The sequence below is a fragment of the Ochlerotatus camptorhynchus genome, unplaced genomic scaffold (genome assembly GCF_037179485.1).
Source record: "Ochlerotatus camptorhynchus isolate MF236.1 unplaced genomic scaffold, CSIRO-AGI_Acam_v1.1 ptg000503l, whole genome shotgun sequence".
NCBI classification, from domain to species: Eukaryota; Metazoa; Arthropoda; class Insecta; order Diptera; family Culicidae; genus Ochlerotatus; species Ochlerotatus camptorhynchus.
Window position 1 is genome coordinate 2,614,113 of NW_027040988.1, and position 18,495 is coordinate 2,632,607.

Consider the following 18,495-nt stretch of genomic DNA (forward strand, 5'->3'; position numbering starts at 1 on the left):
TACCCGGCTGAACAGGGAGCGGTACAAGGTAGCAAGGGCAGCTGAGAAACGAACCCACCGCAGAAAGAAAAGGCAATACGAAGAACGCGTGATTGCTGAGGCGCAAGAAAGTATGGAACAGAACGATATGCGAAGGTTCTACGCGACTGTCAATGGTGTCCGGAGTAAAACAGCGCCATCTCCCGCCATGTGCAATGACCTTGAGGGGAATTTGCTGACAGATAAAACAATGGTGGCTGCCAGGTGGAAAGAACATTTTGAGACATTGTTGAATGGAGAGAGTGAGGGAGTATCGAGGAACAGAGTAAACATCGCAGACGACGATCAAGCTGTGGAGCCTCCAACGCTAGACGAGGTTAAAAAGGCAATACGTGAGCTGAAAAACAATAAGGCTGCTGGGAAGGACGAGCTCCCGGCCGAACTTTTCAAACACGGAAGTGAGCAGCTGCATCAAGCAATCCGACGTATTCTAACGAAGATATGGGAGGACGAAGAACTGCCTGCTAGCTGGTTGGATGGCCTCATTTGCCCATTATTCAAAAAAGGGCACAGACTCGAGTGCGCCAATTATCGAGGAATAACTCTTCTGAATTCGGCGTACAAAATACTGTCACGCGTTCTGTTTAACAGATTGAGACCGCTTGAGGAGTCCTTCGCCGGTGAATACCAGGCTGGTTTTCGTGAGGGCCGATCAGCGACGGATCAAATGTTTACCCTGCGTCAAATCCTTGATAAATTCCGGTAGTACAACTTGCAGACTCACCATCTGTTTATTGATTTCAAAGCAGCATACGATTCAGTGAAGAGAAATGAGCTTTGGCAGATTATGCTAGAACATGGTTTTCCGGCGAAACTAATTAGACTGATTCGCGCAACGCTAGATGGATCGAAATCAAGTGTAAGGGTTGCAGATGAGATTTCGACCTCGTTCGTGACCTTAGATGGATTGAAGCAGGGTGATGCACTTTCAAACTTACTGTTCAACATTGCTCTTGAAGGAGCGATTAGGAGAGCTGGTGTGCAGAGGAACGGTACCATCATCACACGATCGTACATGCTCCTTGCCTTTGCGGACGACATCGATATCATCGGAATTGACCGTAGAGCAGTGGAAGAGGCGTTTGTGCCTTTTAAGAGGGAGACGGCGAGGATTGGGCTCACGATAAGTTCTACCAAAACGAAGTACATGGTAGCCGGTAGACAGCGTGGGAGCAATAGTGGTGTTGGTAGTGTAGTGTTGTTAGATGGTGAACAATTTGAGGTAGTGGAAGAATTTGTGTATCTTGGAACACTAGTGACATGCGATAATGATGTTACCCGCGAGGTGAAGAGACGTATTGCAGCTGCAAACAGGGCCTTTTACGGATTACGTAGCCAGCTGAAGTCCCGTAGCCTGCAAACGAAAACGAAATTCGCTCTGTATAAGACGCTGATACTTCCGGTAGCCCTCTACGGCCACGAATCGTGGATGTTAAAAAAAATTTTACCGGAGAGCATTTGGTGTCTTCGAGCGGAAGGTGCTGCGAACAATACTCGGCGGTAAACAGGAGAATGGCATCTGGCGGCGTCGCATGAATCACGAGTTGTACCAAGTGTATAACGGTACGGATATAGTGAAGCTTATAAAACACGGCAGACTACGGTGGGCTGGGCATGTAGTGCGGATGCCGGAAGAACGACAAGCAAATATTATATTCAGCAGAGAACCCGGTAGAGGTCGTCGACTCCGGGGTAGACCTCGGACACGTTGGCTATTTGCAGTTGAGGAGGACATCAGGTCGCTAAACGTTCATGGCGACTGGAAGCGATTGGCTCAGGACCGAGTCCAATGGAGAAGAGTACTTCGTTCGGCGTTGAATCAACCTGGCGATTCGTAGCCCATCAAGTATCAAGTAAGTATTTTGTTCCAAATTCAAAATATACAGGTTTCCCCCGAAGAACGCGTTACCCACTGAGTTACACCCACTGCTTTATCTCGGTGGGTTTTCAACCAAGCGCTCTGATTTTCTGCGAGTGACTGTATTACATTTCATTTTAACATAGATGCTCCAGCTACTACAGTATCTTAGCAGCATTTTTGTGTGTTTCCAAAAGGGTTTGGAACTCGGGTCTAATTTCAAAACATTATTTTTAAAAGTTTTGTTCCTCAGGGCAGAGAATCGCTTTTTAATTTGTTTTTCAAATTCCGCCAGATAACTTTCATGGCAGGATCACGTGTTCTTTGATATTGCCTTCTACGGACATTTGTCAGACGGATCAAGAGCTAAAGATCGTCGTCTATTATAATTGAATCGAATTTAACCTCGCATTTTGGTACTGAGGCAGCTCTTGCTTCAACTATAGAAGTAGTCAGAGATTCAAGAGCATAAATAACATCATCTTTGGTTTGCTCCCAATCAGCTCTATGGTAATAGAAAGTAGAGCTGTTGGGATTATAAATTATTTCTTGGGATATTTCAAAACCTACTGGAAGGATCAGAACCGAAGTCAGCATGGGTAACCAATTGGCTACAAAGTTTACGTAAATCAGTTAAGACCAAATCAATAGTTGAGAGATTTCTTGCTGAGGGAATGTTGGGCTGTTTTCCGAACAATCATTAAACAGAATATTACAATTGGAATTGGTTGCATTAAAATCACCAATAATGAAGAATTTAGACCTATGACGGGTAAGTTTCTGGAGGTCACCCTTGAGAAAATTCTTTTGCTGGCCTACGCATTGGAATGGCAAATAGGCAGCTATAAACGTAAGTTGTCTAAATTTTGTTTCAAAAGAAACTCCCAAAGTTTCAAAAACTTTGGTTTCAAATGAAGAAAGAATTTTATGTTTGATTCGTCTATGAACAATGATGGCAACGCCACCACAGGGTCCATATAGGCGATCATTTCTATAAATGAAATAATTTGCGTCCTTCTTAACCTTATTGTCAGGTTTAAAGAACGTTTCAGTTATAACGGCAATATGCACGTTATGAACTCTCAAAAAGTTAAATAGCTCGTCTTCATTATCTTTAAGAGATCGATTGAAGAGATTTAAAATATTTAATGATTTAAAATCCATTACTGAATTTCAAAGCCATGACAATATTGTTCGCAAATTTTGCTCCAGTTTGAATAGCATCAAACATGGAGGTTAGATTTAAGCATATCAGTAATCATGTCAATTCATGATTTATGTAAAAAAAAGAATCCATTTTAGGAGCAGTAATGCTTCCCAAGTCAAAATTTTCAAAATTCCCGTTACAATTACGGCGGCTAGTATATTGATTTCTACCCGGTGCAATAGCAGCATAGGTATTTACTCGCTGAATATTGGCATAGGCATTTACTCGCTGAATATTGTGGGTGATATTTGTACCTACGGGTACGAATGTAGAATTTGTTCCTCGCTGACCGTTGTTAACAGCACAGGAATTTGTACCTGGTCGGAAACGTGGAGCGTTTCCTACCTGTCGCTTAGAATGAGATTGTAGGATCGCTTTGCGAGTCTTACATTCCCAAAAAATGGATTTATGATTTTCACTACAATTTAAACATTTAAATTTCTTAGGATCTTCCTTCACAGGACAGTCGTTCTTTGCGTGAGAGGAATCACCATAATTCATGTATTTAGCTGGCATGTAGGAATTTTTAGTTCCGTGACCTCATCCCTGGCACTTACGGCACTGGGTGAGGTTTTGGAAATTTCCTCCAGTTTTCCTGAAGTTTTCCCACTTCACTCGGACATGGAGCATAAGGCTAACTTTTTTTAAAGCCTTAAGGTTGTTTAGTTAACTAGACTTGAAGTGAACTAAATAAAAACCATTTGTAATCCCGTTGCGTGAATCGTCAGGACGCGATTTCATTTTCATTTTGATTACTTGGAGTGGCACAACTCCAAGTAATTTTGCCAGTTCATCTTTGATCTGATCCAGGGATTCATCACTGGGCAGTCCTTTCATGATAACCTTGAACACACGTTCAGTTTTGGTATCGTAAGTAAACAATCTGTGCTGCTTCTCAGTAAGATACTTGAGAAGACATTTAAATCCATCCAAGGTTTCAGCCAATACACGGAATTAAGCCCGACGTCCAGTTTGTAGTGAAAACTTAACAAAAGTTCCATGCGAAGAGAATGGAAATCGGAAATCCCGGCAGCGCTGACTGAGATTGAACCCAGGCCTGCTGGGGTGAGAGGTAATCACGCTTACCAGTACACCACCGGCGCCGCTATAGCAGGGAGATGAAAACTTTACTTTTTTTGTTTGTTGATGGTGTCTGGAGCAAAGTTTTAGATAATATTAAAACAAACATTTTTGCTGAAGATGTCAACCGTCTATCGCTTATGTTTACAAATATATGTCATTTTTGGTAAGAGCCTTCAGAAAATCATTTTTTTTCAAATAACTTTTCAGGAAGTAATTTTTTGACATAAGTATGTTCTACACAAATGTTTGTGTCTGCTGATCTGCTTATTACCAAACTATCGTAAACCGTGTACAGATAATCGTTTTCTTGCATGTCTAAAACTTTGCTCAAGACACAATTTTGCTATCTCGGAAAACAAAAAAACAGTAAATTTTTCATCTCTCTACTAGATGGATTTATCATGACATGGATATGCTTAAAAGAAGGAACTTTTTAAGTGCACAAACTTCTCCGAAGACACTATATGGCTTAAATGGACCGTTTTCGCATTAACTGAAAAAACGCACGTTTTGGCACTTTTAGACCACTGTGCACTGCATCAAATTGGACGCAATAACCACCAAATGAAAAGGGTCATGGTCCCATAAAACTGGTTCCGGGGATATGGCCGGAACATGTTCCGGACTGTATGGGCCATGAGACTAAATTTGACTAGAAACGTATAAAACCTATAATGTAGAATTCAAAAACTAGTTCAATGGAAGTCATTTGAAGTACCCAGAACCAGTGGTTGAAACTGTTGAAGTGTGTTTGTATTCGTACTCTAATGCTCTACCGTCGTTTCTCTTACTCAACGCAAACAGTAGAACAACATTCGAGCAAAAATAAAATTATCAAATAACTATCATATGACATCAACGACGCCGGTGGTGTAGTGGTAAGCGTGATTGCCTCTCACCCCAGCAGGCCTGGGTTCAATCCCAGTCGGCGCCGCCGGGATGTTCTGAGGCATAACATCTCTGATCACGCCTTCCTTCGGATGGGAAGTAAAGCCGTTGGTCCCCGGTTCATGAGTTGATGGGTCGATAGGTAGGGTCCAGGTGTGGGAGCTGCCTTCCTGGCACGTCGGTAGCATTGGTGCTCAGCACGGAAAACAAGATCGACGGAAAAAACAAACCAAAGAAAAAAAAAAAAAAAAAATATCATATGACATGTGTGATTTCGTTCTAATTCCTCAATTTGGTGTACAATAAACCATTTTCGATCAGAAATTGTATTACTAGGACATCGTTGCTTGTTATTTTCAGAATTCACACAAGCACAACATCAGCAGCTCTTATTGTGAGAAAAACTAAAATACATACATTCGTGACGGTCTACGGCGACAGTGACGTATGCCAGCGCCAGGTTTTTAATTTAGTTTGGTACTGTAATTTGATAGCTTGTTTTGCAAGTGTCAGAAGCAAAGGCAGTCTATCCCAGAAAATGTGTCGGCTACGGTGACCGCTTACAAGACTGCTCAGGACCTCACTGGCCACATTCGGACATGTTTCGGGTATCCCCGGGGAAGTGGCCAGTTTCTGACTAAGCTCAAAATCCAGCATGCGATACCTCAAATCACAAGAAAATTCAAAAACCAGTTCAATTGAAGTTATGTTGAGTGCCCAGATCCACATTGGCCACATTCTGATATGTTCTGGATAACCCCCTGGGGAAGTGTCCTGTTTTTCACTAGCGTCATCATCCATCATGCGATACCTCAAATCACTTGAGAATTTATTTATTATAATACATCTTATGGGCACTTTGTCGGAATCTCTATTAGTAAGAAGGGTCATATCTCACCGTAGGTGGAGTAATTTAGGTGTTTAATCAGCAACTGATTGGGAAGAGTCATTTTTTCCGCATTCCACCAACAAATTCCATCGGTGTTTTCACACATCGGCAATATGAATAATGAAATTCGTTTCGTCGTTAGAACACGGAACGCACTAACCGCTTCGATTCACAAATTATTCTTCCAAGTAAAGTACTCCCATTCAGATTAATTAACAAGCTGCAATTAGCAATCATAAACGGCTCGAACCATGTTCATAACGTTACCAAATACCATGTGACTCCACCAAACACTGCTTACCAAACGTTCGTCCGTCCATGGGGTGAAAGGAAATGAAAATTAATATGCTGCCTTTGGGAGCTGATCGAACCGCACCATTTTTAGGGGGGGTTTTGCATTTGTCACATCTGGCTGTATCATAATAAGAAAAGAAATCACTGCAGATGGCATGTATGGTAGCGCGCTGGTGATTTCTGATGTTCGTTTCTGTTGAATCTTGCCGACCAGTGTCAATCAGGTTGGAATGACCACTGCTGCAGGCTGCCCAAAGGCGGCACTTTCGGTTGGGTACTAATTATCCTAATCTCCCCAACCCAACAACTTAATTATTCTAAGGAGGCAATTAGAATAACGCCGCGAAAAATGGCTGGCAGTCAAAATGCCTTACGCGCTTACTGAGCTAAGAATGGAAGGAGCGAAAAGTTAATTAAGCACAAAAGGTAATCCGAAACCGTTGCGCACAAGACCTGGGCATTAAAATGACAAAATGTTACGCACGGTAGCAGGTGTGTCATACATATTTGGCGTCCGCAGGGATCCCCCTAATTTCGGCATCGTTTCTCTTCGGGTCTCTCACTGATGTTCACCGTTTGAAACGCACTTCGCTGAAGGTCATCCAACAATCTAAAAATAGTCAGCAGTTTCCCACGAAACTTTTTAAACGCGTATTTCCTTGATGAATAGTTCTGCTTTCTATCACGATTTCTCGATTCATTATACCGTTAGAAGTGATAATGACGTTTAAAAAATGTATGTAACCAATTCCACGGTTTACGCTCCAACTTTCCAACTACAGTGGCCATACTACAAATCGCCCAACGCTTCCTGCTTTCTGTGCAAGAAGGTAGGTAGCTAAAGCTGAATGGACGAAGATAATCGAGAATAATTAATCTTCTTGATTTTCTGGATTTGTTTCGTCCGAGGTGAGCAGGGCGGGGTTTATGGAGTTTACGGTGGCGGAATGTATTCAAATCCTTTCGCAGAGAAGGGTTGCGGATTTCTTAGAAGTCGAGAGAGAACGAAGGCAAAGAAAAGGGATACAGGTGACAAAAGTAAGCTGGTGTTGACTTTGTTGTTAATGGTTTTATGCTGAATGGCAGTGGCGGAACCAGGAAGGGGGAGGGTCAGAGCCATTTCTGGTTGTGCTGCTGCTGGCTGATGGCGGGGGTGGCGGTGTGGAAACTTAAGCTTGTGGACGGTTGTGTTCTTGGTTGTATTGGTGTCAGACCGCGTCAAGGAGACGATAAATAACGTAGAAGGCATTCATTTTGGTTTTTCTTGAAGGTGCGAGGCAACTTTGGCGACACTGTGATCACCATTAATCAATGTTAGTCGGTTGATTCGGTATTCTTCTATCACTACTGAAGGGCTGTTTCGCAATAATGTGCGAAGGCTTTCTGGATTTCCATACAATTAGCTGAACATCTGGGATGTGTGAGTTGAACTAATTTATTATTTAAATGTTGAAGTTGGTTGTTTGCAAATCTCGAAAATTTAATTATAGCAGATAGACACAAAGAACTAAACTTGGGTGGAAAATTAGACGAAAATGTCGATTCCATAAGTCGCTCTCAGCCAGATGACTCGAAGCCGGGGAATCCTCTTATGGTAATCACGAAACACAGCTTCTGCAATCACCATTTTCAATTAGCCCAAATGTTCCAGGAGACTGGATTGCAGCATGCACTTCACAAAACTCACACAAACAACAGGCAGTTACATCCCAGGGCACTTCCCGAGCTAATTGTTGTTCTATATTGCTATCTCCTGTCTCGTGAATTTGCTCTATCTCTCTTTTGACACACATAGCCATCTCGCTTCGGTGTCACTTCTCTCTACATGCGGTCCATGTACTACCTACCACTATCTCCCAGCCATATGATGAAGCTCCAAGGATTCCGGTGCAAAATAAGCCAATAAAATATTCAATATCATTCTGGGTGACTCTCCATCTTCTTCTTTCAAAGCTCCTCCATCTTGTCTTGGAATGAAGCTCACATGTTCTACAATGTTCCATCCGCACAGCCATCATCAGATGTGACAAGGACACGGATGTGTTGAATTATTTGTAGCACAATTTCCACTTGCACTCGCTTTGTATCAGTTGGCATGTTGAAGAAATTGATTAGGGACTGTAGTGGTATCCAACCTACCGCCTCTGCTAGTACCAGAACATTGGAGGAAAGAAACTGCAAGCTGCTGCCAGAGGTCGTCCCAAGTAAACCAAGCTCACTTACCTCTTCCCACCGGCCGCTGCTGGTCCCAGGAATGCGAGCGGGTGCAAGTGTGTGCCTTTGGAATTCATATGCTTTGAAATGGCTCCTTGAGGGATGCCGGAGAGATGTCTTAATTGCAAATGAAGTAATTTTAAGCTGCAGGATCTCATAAAATTGGATTACGGTAAATTGAATAACTGGGATGGAAGAAGTACATGTGTTTCAATAATATTTTAGCACTGTTGACACTCTTGCATATGTCATCAGGCAAACTGCACCATTAATGATGAAAGGGATTATCTAATCAAATTTTGGACAATCTTTTTTCGTTTACATTAATGAATTTCCAGGCGGAGTTCCACGCGGATTCTTCCTGAAAAAAATGAAATCTGATGCAAACCTTTCCGATTCAAATGAAACGGTTTCTGTGTTTTCGACAGGAGAGCATATTAATCTTCCATAGATGATTAGACCATTTTGTCTCAAGCGTCATATTTTAAAAGGGTGAATGTCTTTTCATGGGCAATATGTTTAAAAAAAAACGTAATAAAAAACTATTGAGAGCATCGAAATGATATCTAAGGACGAGTTGTAGAGAATCGATTTTAAAACCTGAATAAAATAAACACTTGAGAAAATAATTGATCTGATTTTAAATCCATGAAAACTTCTATACAAATTAGTATAAATATTTGTTGTATTTTTCTTTTTAATGGTTTCTTGGAAAAATAGAAGTCAATTACAGACTTTTCAAAATAAGTCTGAGATTGTGCAAACTTTAATAACAGGTTTTAAACAGTCTATGTTTTCAAATATTAAGTATGAATTTCAAAGTGAATCGTTGTAGTAACGTTATTTCTGCTTTCTCTCATTATAACCTAGAATTTTCAAGAGCACAAATATCAGCTCGCACAAAACACGCAACAATTAAGCAGGAATTCATCTATAGTTGAAGATGCTAATTTCAAATAACAGACTAAAGTGTTAATTTTTATACGATAGATGAGGAGATGAAAGTATAGAGTTGATCGTTCCGTTAGAGTACGGCAGTGCGAAAATTGTATATAGAGAGTAGAAAGCGAGCAAGGACAACTTTTTAGGAAGACACAAATCGGTTTGATCATCTCTCTTTACCAAACTCCCCCGTTTGGAGAGGGATGGTGAGGGGTATTCCCTCCGCCACCACTGGCAAAAAGAGATGATCTCCGACTCGCTCATGTACCGACGATGGGCTTGAAACAGTTCTATGGATTTTACCGCACTCAAGTTGTTATCTGAAGGAAGGCATCCAGTCGTAGGTTTGGGAATTGCAGCTATTTTTACCTCAACCACGGGTTTACATACCACTACGTTGAGAGCTGGCACAAGCTCGCTTAAGAGCGCCTAAGACACGAAGAAGAGGAATATGACGATCATAGATAACAGAAGTAACTTTTTTTTAAATACTTTCCCAGGAAAACATCGTCTCGGAACTCAACTGCAGGGCTGGTAGCCATCACTGCTGTCAAAAATAGTGATTTTAGTGACCATGTTGAAAAAATAAGTGACTAAATAGTGACTTAAAGTTGTAAAAATAGTGACTAAAAAGTGACCCTGAATTGAATTAAAAGTAAATTTTATTGAACACTCTTAGGAATTTCTGAGGAGCACAACTACTGTGAACTTCAAAGGAAAATTCCAAGGGCATTCTGAGGTTAATTTCATAAAGTTTGTCGGAGAAAACAAATTCGAAGCATAAGTCCTTGGATTTTTTTAAATACTAAAAGAAGGATCAGAATTAAATCTGAGAATAACTCCATCTTCAAAGGAATTCGGAAAATAAATTCAGAAGAGTTTGCCAAACAAATTATGAGAAGGATCTAAGGAATTTGAGAGCAGAAATGCCAATGAATTCTTAGGAGACTTTCAATGTGAGTAGAGTTCCAAGGGAAAGAGTGAGATTCAAAAGGAAATCTGAAATGAATTCATTTAATATTCTGATAATCTTTCCAAAGGGTGTCTTATTGTGGAGAATTTCAAGGTTATTTCGAGGAAAACTTAAAAAAAATGAATTCGGAGGAAATTTCTATTGCATATGGAATGGACTATTCTGAGAATTTTCCAAATTTTTTATGAAGTTAATGAATTTGCCTTGAAGTTCTTTTGTAGTTTGAGAAACTAGCCTGATGCTCACAATACTACTCATCAAATTCTTAAACTTTCCTGGACTTTATAGGACTTCCTAGAGTTGCCTTAATTTTTTGAACGATCATGAATCTCTTCTAAAGGTTTAACAATTCGCTGAAGTTCTCTGAATTATCTAAACTTTATGTGACTTCTCTTATGTTAACGGAACTGCTCTGTGGTTCTCTGTTCTTTTCTGAAATTCTCAAAACTGCTCTAACGTTTTTGCAGTTTTCATGAAGCTTGTTGTACTGCGCTGAATTTAATTGTACCGTCCTTAAAATGTTTAAGCTTCAGTGAACTTCTGAACTTATGCAAAGACCTCAATTAAATTTTTAACGTCTCTGAAGTTATATGAAAATCTGGTAACTGTTTTAAATTTCCCACTAATTTTCTGACTACTGGCTGACCTCTCCCTGAAATTCCTCCAATTTTCGGAGCTTACAAAACTTCTTTCAAATGCTCCCGCATTTTGCTAATGTTCATAAAAATGTTTCTGAAGGTCACTGTCCTTCTGTGAAGTTTTCGAAGTTTTTCAAAATTTATGGAACTTTTGTGCTTCCGCAGTTTTCATGGAATTAGAACGAAATAGTTAATATAGTTTTATGATTTCCACTGAAGTTCTCATGATTTTTCTGGAGTTCATGAAACTTCCATTAAATTATCGACACTAATTTAAAACTTCTTCAATAATCTAGTTCTGGTGTTATTAAAACTACCTAAACGATTATTGAATTTCTTTAAAGTTCTCTAGACATCCCTGAATTATTCAGTATATTTTAAGAACCTGCAATTTTACTTAAATTAATTGATTTGTCTTGAAGTTTCTATAATTTTCCTTAAGTATTCTTACAATTAAAATCTCTCACTTATTTTCCCTGAACTATGCTTACCTGAAATTCTCTAAATTTGTTTAATAATCTGGCAAATTTTCTGATATATATATATTCAAAATTCCCTGACGTTTTTGGATGAATCATAGAATTCTTAGAATACCCCATAATTCCACGGAATTCCTTGTAAGTCGCTGTAAATTTGCTTAAGTTAATGGGATTATTCTGAAGCTATCTGTTCGGAACTTCACTGAAACTGAATGAAACTATCTAAATTCTAAGTTCTCTGGAGTTTCTTGAAGATATTTATCGCTGCTTACTAAAAGTTCTCACATTTTTTTAGATTTATGGAACTTCGTTGATATTTTCTAATCAACTAAGTTAAATTTTCGTATTTTTTAAAGTTCTTGATATCTCCATGATATAACACCCAATACTCTCACGTTTTTCGGATGTTCATACAATTTTTAATACGTTCTAGAAGTTCTATCGGAGCTTTGCTGAAGTTTCCGGAAATTCCTTAAGGTTTCTACAATTTTCTTAAAATTATTTGAATTGTCCTTTGATTATCTGATCTGTCTTGATGTTCTCGAAGCTTCCCTAAAGCTCTCATTTTTTTTGAAGATTAATTTCCCTGAAATTCTTTGGACTTCTGTGAAGTTCCTGAAATATTTCTGAAGGTTTCATAAATTCTTTGATGGTCTCTGTACTCTGTGGTTCCCATAGTAATTTCCATATAAACTTCAAATGGTTTGTGCCAAGTTAGTTTCTTATCGAATGAGTTCAAATTTTGAGAGGCTAGTCAGGACCCGATTTTGAACCGTATGAGCACTGTGGAGCGAAAATGTCAAAATTTGCATCAGTCTACTGTACATCCCTGAAATCCTCGGAACATCTTAAGGGTTCTCAATTTTTCTAAATTTACGATTATAGATATTTAAACTGCTCCAAAAGGTCTGAACTAAAGTCATGGGATCTGCTCTTAAGATCTGAAATTCCCCAAAAGTCTCTAGATATAGCTTTTCTGAGGTGCTTAGAACTGCGTAAAAAATATTACATCATATATTTCTATATTTCTCATGTTCGCTTAACACCTGTGATGTGCTCTGAAATTCTATGAGCTTCATAAAAGTTCCTAAAAATTTTCGGATGTTAAAAGAACCGATTTGAGGATCTTAGAGCTTCCAGTAATCTCCCAATAAGTTCAGTGTGTTAACTTCCCTTATGTTACCGTAGTTTGTTTATGGAGGTTTACTAACATTCTCAGCATTTCCTTTCATTTCTCAGAACTGCTTCAAAGTTCCTACAATTGTTGTAAAGTTGATGAAACTGCAATGAAGATCTCTAATCTTTCATAAAGTTAATTACGAATTTGAAATAAATCGTTTAAGGTTTTCCTTAATTCAGGCGCTTTGAAAATTTTCAATATATTGAACTTGTACATGGAATACGAACCAACAAGACATTGAATATTTTTAGATCTTGAACTTACTCTAATTAATTAGGTTTTTTTTAACTTTATTAAAGTGAGAAAGTAAGTAAGTGCTATACTTCAACATTCAATGAATTTGATTATAAAGTTATTTCTTTAAAACTGATTGCCATGTCTTAAAAACGTTTAGGTTAATTACTGTTGTTTTTGATCTTCCAGAAAAGCATATTTAGAACGCTTAGCTTTCTTATTATAAGCCTTGAATTTATCCGTTAAAGTTCTGGAAAAACCTGGAAAACTCAAGAAATTTGATTTTGAAAAACTAGTAGACACCCTGTAGATAGAGAAAGACGATTAAACGTCACAAAGCAAAGAATGATCAATCTTGAAATAAATTCACGCTAAGAAAGTTGAAAATAGTGACTGATTACAAGAAAAAGTGACTTTAGTGACTTGACCTTAAAAAAAGAGACTTTTTAGTGACTGGCTTGAAAAAAGTGACCAAGTCACTAAAAAGTGACTCACTACCAGCCCTGCAACTGTGGAACACACACGTCCGACGAGATAAGCTCGAAATGGAGTCGGATTTCACTCAAAATCGTAAAAAGTGGAATTACTCGCTAAGGGAGTAATATTTTTCACGATTAACCTAAAAAATCTGCTCAAATGAGGAAAATCGAGGAAAATTTTATTGATTACAATTTTCTTTGATTTTCCTCATATTTGAGCAGATTTTTGAGAGAAATCAAGGATAATTTTAGCAACCCCAGTTTATACGATTTTTAGTGAAATCCGAAACAATTTTGCAAGATTGCAAATGCTCATTTCTTATAAAAACATATTTTTCGGAATATTGAATTCAAAAGATGTTATGATCACATGATAAGTTACAAGAGGAGGTTGCAAGAGGCGCCGGTAGTGTAGTGGTAAGCGTGATTACTTCTCATCCCAGCAGGCCTGGGTTCAATCCCAGTCGGCACCGCCGGGATGTTCTGAGGCATAACATATCTGATCACGCGTTCCTTCTGAAGAGAAGTAAAGCCGTTGGTCCCCGGTTCATGAGTTGATGGCTCGATATGTAGGGTCCAGGTGTGGGAGCTGCCTCTCTGGCGTCGGTAGCATTGGTACTCAGCACGGAAAACAAGATTGACGAAAAACAAATCAAGGGAAAAAAGAGGAGGTTGCAAGGTATTTGTTTGACACATAATACCTGTCAATTTTGTTTTCTAAGACGAGAATTGCGAGAACTTCAGGATAGTTTCCAAATTATCAAGAAATATCTCAGGGCAGTTGAATTAACTTCACGGAAAGCTCAGAGATTCACAAGGAAATTTAGAGAGCTTCAGAGAAGTTTAAATACTTTTTCTGCTGTTTCAATACTCTGAATATTCGAGTATTTAGAGGACCATCAGAGAACTTCAGAGCAGTTGTATTAATTAATTGTAGGAACTTTTAAGATGTTATAGAAAATTTCAAGAGTTTAAGGCATGTTCCATAAATTTTAAGAAAATAACGGGGTCGTTAGAGAAGTTCCGTGCATATCATGAGAAATGAAGGAATGTTATAGAAGATCCGAGAACTTCTTTAAAATTGGGGATCGTCATGATTGAACGAACACATCAGAAAAGTCCACAGATGATCAGGGAAGTTTAAAGATTGTAAGAGAATTTCCACGAGCTTCAAAAAATTTTCGAAAACTTAATGAAAAAGGTGGGAGCTTCAGCTATCCTGAATCAACTCGTGAAAACTTTTAAAACGTTCTGATAAATTTAGGGAAGTCTAGATAGCTTTATTGAAGTTCAGAGATATTTAGGACAGTTCAAATAAGTCCAGGGTAGCACTGAAAACTTCAGAAAAGTCTGGTCTTTCGGGGAAGTACAATGATCTTTAAGAATTATAATTTTTTTCGTCTTTCAGTCTTCAAGAAACAAAACTGATTACAGTTTTAGCACGGCCAACGTTTCGATCCAGGGGTTTGGGATCTTTATCAGGGCTAGTTTTGGTTTAAAATAATAGAGCATATTGCTCTGCATGAAATATGGTACAACTTTATATCCACTGAAGAAGGCCAAGTCGAACACAAACATCGTAGCGTTTGGTGACGACAATGAAGACGTAGGTGGTGCAAGCTCTGGAATTATTATTTAACTTCATTCATTCAGAGTTGGTTGGAAATGCTATCTAACAGGAAGCTTTAGTGTGATAATTTAATACCTAGAGAATAGTCTTAGAAGATGGTAGGTAGGGGAAATGTCGGCTTCGGCAATACCTTAACCTGTTATCGTCAGAGGAGTCCTGGAGCATTCAAATTTGGCCAATAGATGCTCTGAAACACAATGTATCCACAAACTTTTGTCCGGGAACTTTTTCAACTTTTTCGCGATATTTCGAATTGACCACACCTTCCTCCTAGTACAACAATACTGCACTATTGAGACGAAACTTTCACCACTGAAACACGTGTACTTTCAAAACAAATCGCTGTCAAAACATTCCAAATCCGACAACTAGAGGCGCTGCTACAGAATAAATAAAGTGTCTGGATTCTAAGTGGACCAGACTTTAGGAACATTCGCCTGCTCTCAACTTAATGATGTCAAGACCGGTCTGGGAATCGAATCCGCCGCCTACGGCTTGGAAATACCGTACCTTAACTTACAAGGCCCAAATACCAAATTTCCAGTGGTCAAATTCACAGCTGCAATACGTCTTTTCACATCGTCTCATTCACTGTTCTGCGATCGATGCCAATGATAACGATGTTTCCTAAAAAGTATATTACTCCAGTAGTGCGTTGCTCGTGTCTTTACGAAGCATCCCACTACGGATATGTTATGTCTGGAGCGTACTATAGATGTGAATGTCATTATCTAATACCAAATTGAATACACAAATTCCAATGAATTTAAAATAGTTTTAGCCTGAATCTTAGTGTCTGTCCTGCTAAATGTCTTCAAACAAGTTTCTTTTGACTAGGTACCCCCAAATTTTTTTTTATCAACATAATTTTACCAGACATGTTAGAAGAGTAAGGTAGATTTTGCATTTGCAAACTCCCATTATTCTACTTGAAAAGTTTTGTGCTCATCCTATTCGTTGTCTGTAATGGAGTATATAGTTCAACTTATGGAATTCGTATTAATTATGTATCTAACCCTTTCGAATGCAGTTCTTCAAGAAAATTTACAATAATCTAATACGATAGTACTTACTAGGACCATGGCTGACTGAAAATATAGAAAAGAAGAAAAATGTGTCAATTCGGTAATGAAAATGCAAAATTTGCTAACAGCTAATACACAATATACAGCTAATATACAATTGAGAATACTATTTATAAGTGCTAACACTGCGCACAGACGCGTTTCTCGAAAAACTCTTGTTCATTTCAACACTGAAAAGCTGCAAAATCTTTAAATATTTCATATAGCTAATGATCCCCCTCTTCACCAATCTTCAACTTATCTCAGTTCAACCTTCTTGAGCAGAACATTAATTCCCCTCCACGGTGCCATTAAAATCCATTAACCTCCTCCGGTCGATTGTCACCTCCTCATCTTGTGACCCTCAATCAATTGTGATTAAATTTTCATTTCATCATTCAGAAAACCGAAAACCAGGGTGGCATCTTACTCCACAGACTCGTTTACGGTGTTGGTAATCAAACAATTCCGGTCGACGACGACGACGACGACGACGACAACCATAGAGGAACCGTTTAGCGAATAATGAACCTTTTGAAATTTTTACGACTCCCAGCAACGCCCGGCTAGATGACGGCAATGATTGCAAAAAACCTGTCGGCTCCACCACCATCATTCTTCTTCTTCCAGCCGCCTGTTGAAAAGTAGGATCAGTGCATGGAACAGTGGACGCGTTAATGGTTTCCTCTCGTTTCGAAAATAGATCACTTCCCTGATTGCCAAGTGCCAATGGCTACGCGACAACCAACCACTCACAATACAGTCGGCAACATTGTGCCATTCGTTCGCTTTTCCTACTATCGGGCTTCCTCCTCCTTTTTAATGGATAGAAAAACGGACATTTGCGAATTTTGCAACTGCAGAAACCGATGCAAATTCCCACCCGCCAGCCGGAGGGTGGGCATTCGGAGAAATGCTATTTCTGACCATTGATCTACTATTTTTCTACCTTGCTTACTGAATGCATAAAGTTGCATCCATTATGGAGCAGCCCCCTCACCACCACTTTTCTCCCGCCGCCCGTGTAGTTGTTAAAAGATAAATAAATAAAATTGTGCTTTCGATTAGTGCACTGTTTTCCCCCTCCGACAACTGAAAAGCTGTCAGAGTTGGGAGTGCACACGGTGGGTGGTGACTGTGCGAGAAATCGAATTTACTGATTCTTGCGGATGCTGCGATGCCGGGCAATAAAGGGAAAAATTGAATTCAATTTTGTTGAGTTAAGAAGTTTTTCCAACAAGTGCACTTGTTAGGAAAGTTGTCGCCGGCAAACGAATACAACAGCATTCAAATGTCGGTTGCAAGTCACTAGAATGGTGTTGGGTTTGAGATGATTAGCGGAGAGGGGAAGGGATTTGTTATAATGTTTAATATTTAAATGTGAAAAGTTGAGGAATGATTTGAGAGTTGACTGAGCGGGAAGAGTAATAAAAACAAGCCTTGAAGTAGAGTTTCTAGAACAGTTCGATGTGATTCAAAGATTCCCTGAAGGATGTTTCACGTCGACGTGAGCCATGGCTGGTGAAACAGGGTGGCAACTGAATTTCCATTCCAAAATACCAGACACCAAATGAAATGTGATGAAAGGCAATAAACGCATAACTATAGAAATGGCATGAGCATGAAAAACTAATAAAGTCATCATTTTTTTTTCCTACCTCTTCCGGAATGTCCTCTTTTGTTTCTCGGAAAATTTAACAGACTATCTTCCGGTTTTTTTTTCATTTCCCTCATAAATATTATTTAGTTTCCCCTGAAAAATTACCCTCGAAAGTTTTTCTGACTTCACCCCAAAGATTCTGCCGTGCTATCTACCTACCAAGAGCTGACTTTCCCCGGAATTCTCTTCTAACTTCCCCTAGAAGATTCTCCCGATTTCTCCACAAAGTTTCTCCCGCATTCCACCCGAATTCTTTCTTGCATAGCCCGCAGTATCTACCTACTGATTCGCAGTCGGAACATTTTTCCGGCTTTTCCTAGAAGTTTCTTCTGGCTTCTCTTGAAAATCCTTTTGGCTTACACAAGAAGATTCTTCTGACATTCTCCAGAAGTTTCTTCGAACCTAATCCAGGATGTTTCATCCAGCTTTCATTTTCTCTAGGATGCTTTTCTTACTGCCACAGTAATTTTCTTTTAAGCCATCCACGATTTGCTATGGAATCTCCAATATGTTTTATGTCACTACTACTCAAAGTTCCTTTTCCCAGGAAGTATATTTTCATTTCCCTCTGAAGATTCATTCGACTTCTGCTGAAACTGCAATCCGAATTCCGCCAGTAGTTGACCAGGCTTCTCTTGAAAGTTTCTACCGACTTCCCCCAAAAGAGCTTCTACCTTCCACTGGAGTTACCATATGTGTTATCCGTATTTCCAGGAAATTTATTCCAACTTCACTTCCTTCGAA

At 39.2% G+C, this 18,495-nt stretch overlaps 1 protein-coding gene across 2 annotated transcripts in view; it reads right to left on the reverse strand.

Annotated features, from left to right (window-relative positions):
• LOC135712737 (heterogeneous nuclear ribonucleoprotein L-like) overlaps window positions 1-18,495 on the reverse strand; it is a 649,787-nt gene that overhangs the window by 73,827 nt on the left and 557,465 nt on the right. For both annotated transcript variants that reach the window (XM_065235779.1, XM_065235780.1), the window contains one exon: window positions 16,101-16,115. In XM_065235779.1, coding sequence (XP_065091851.1) covers window positions 16,101-16,115 — 15 coding nt within the window. The remainder of the gene's footprint in view (window positions 1-16,100; window positions 16,116-18,495) is intronic.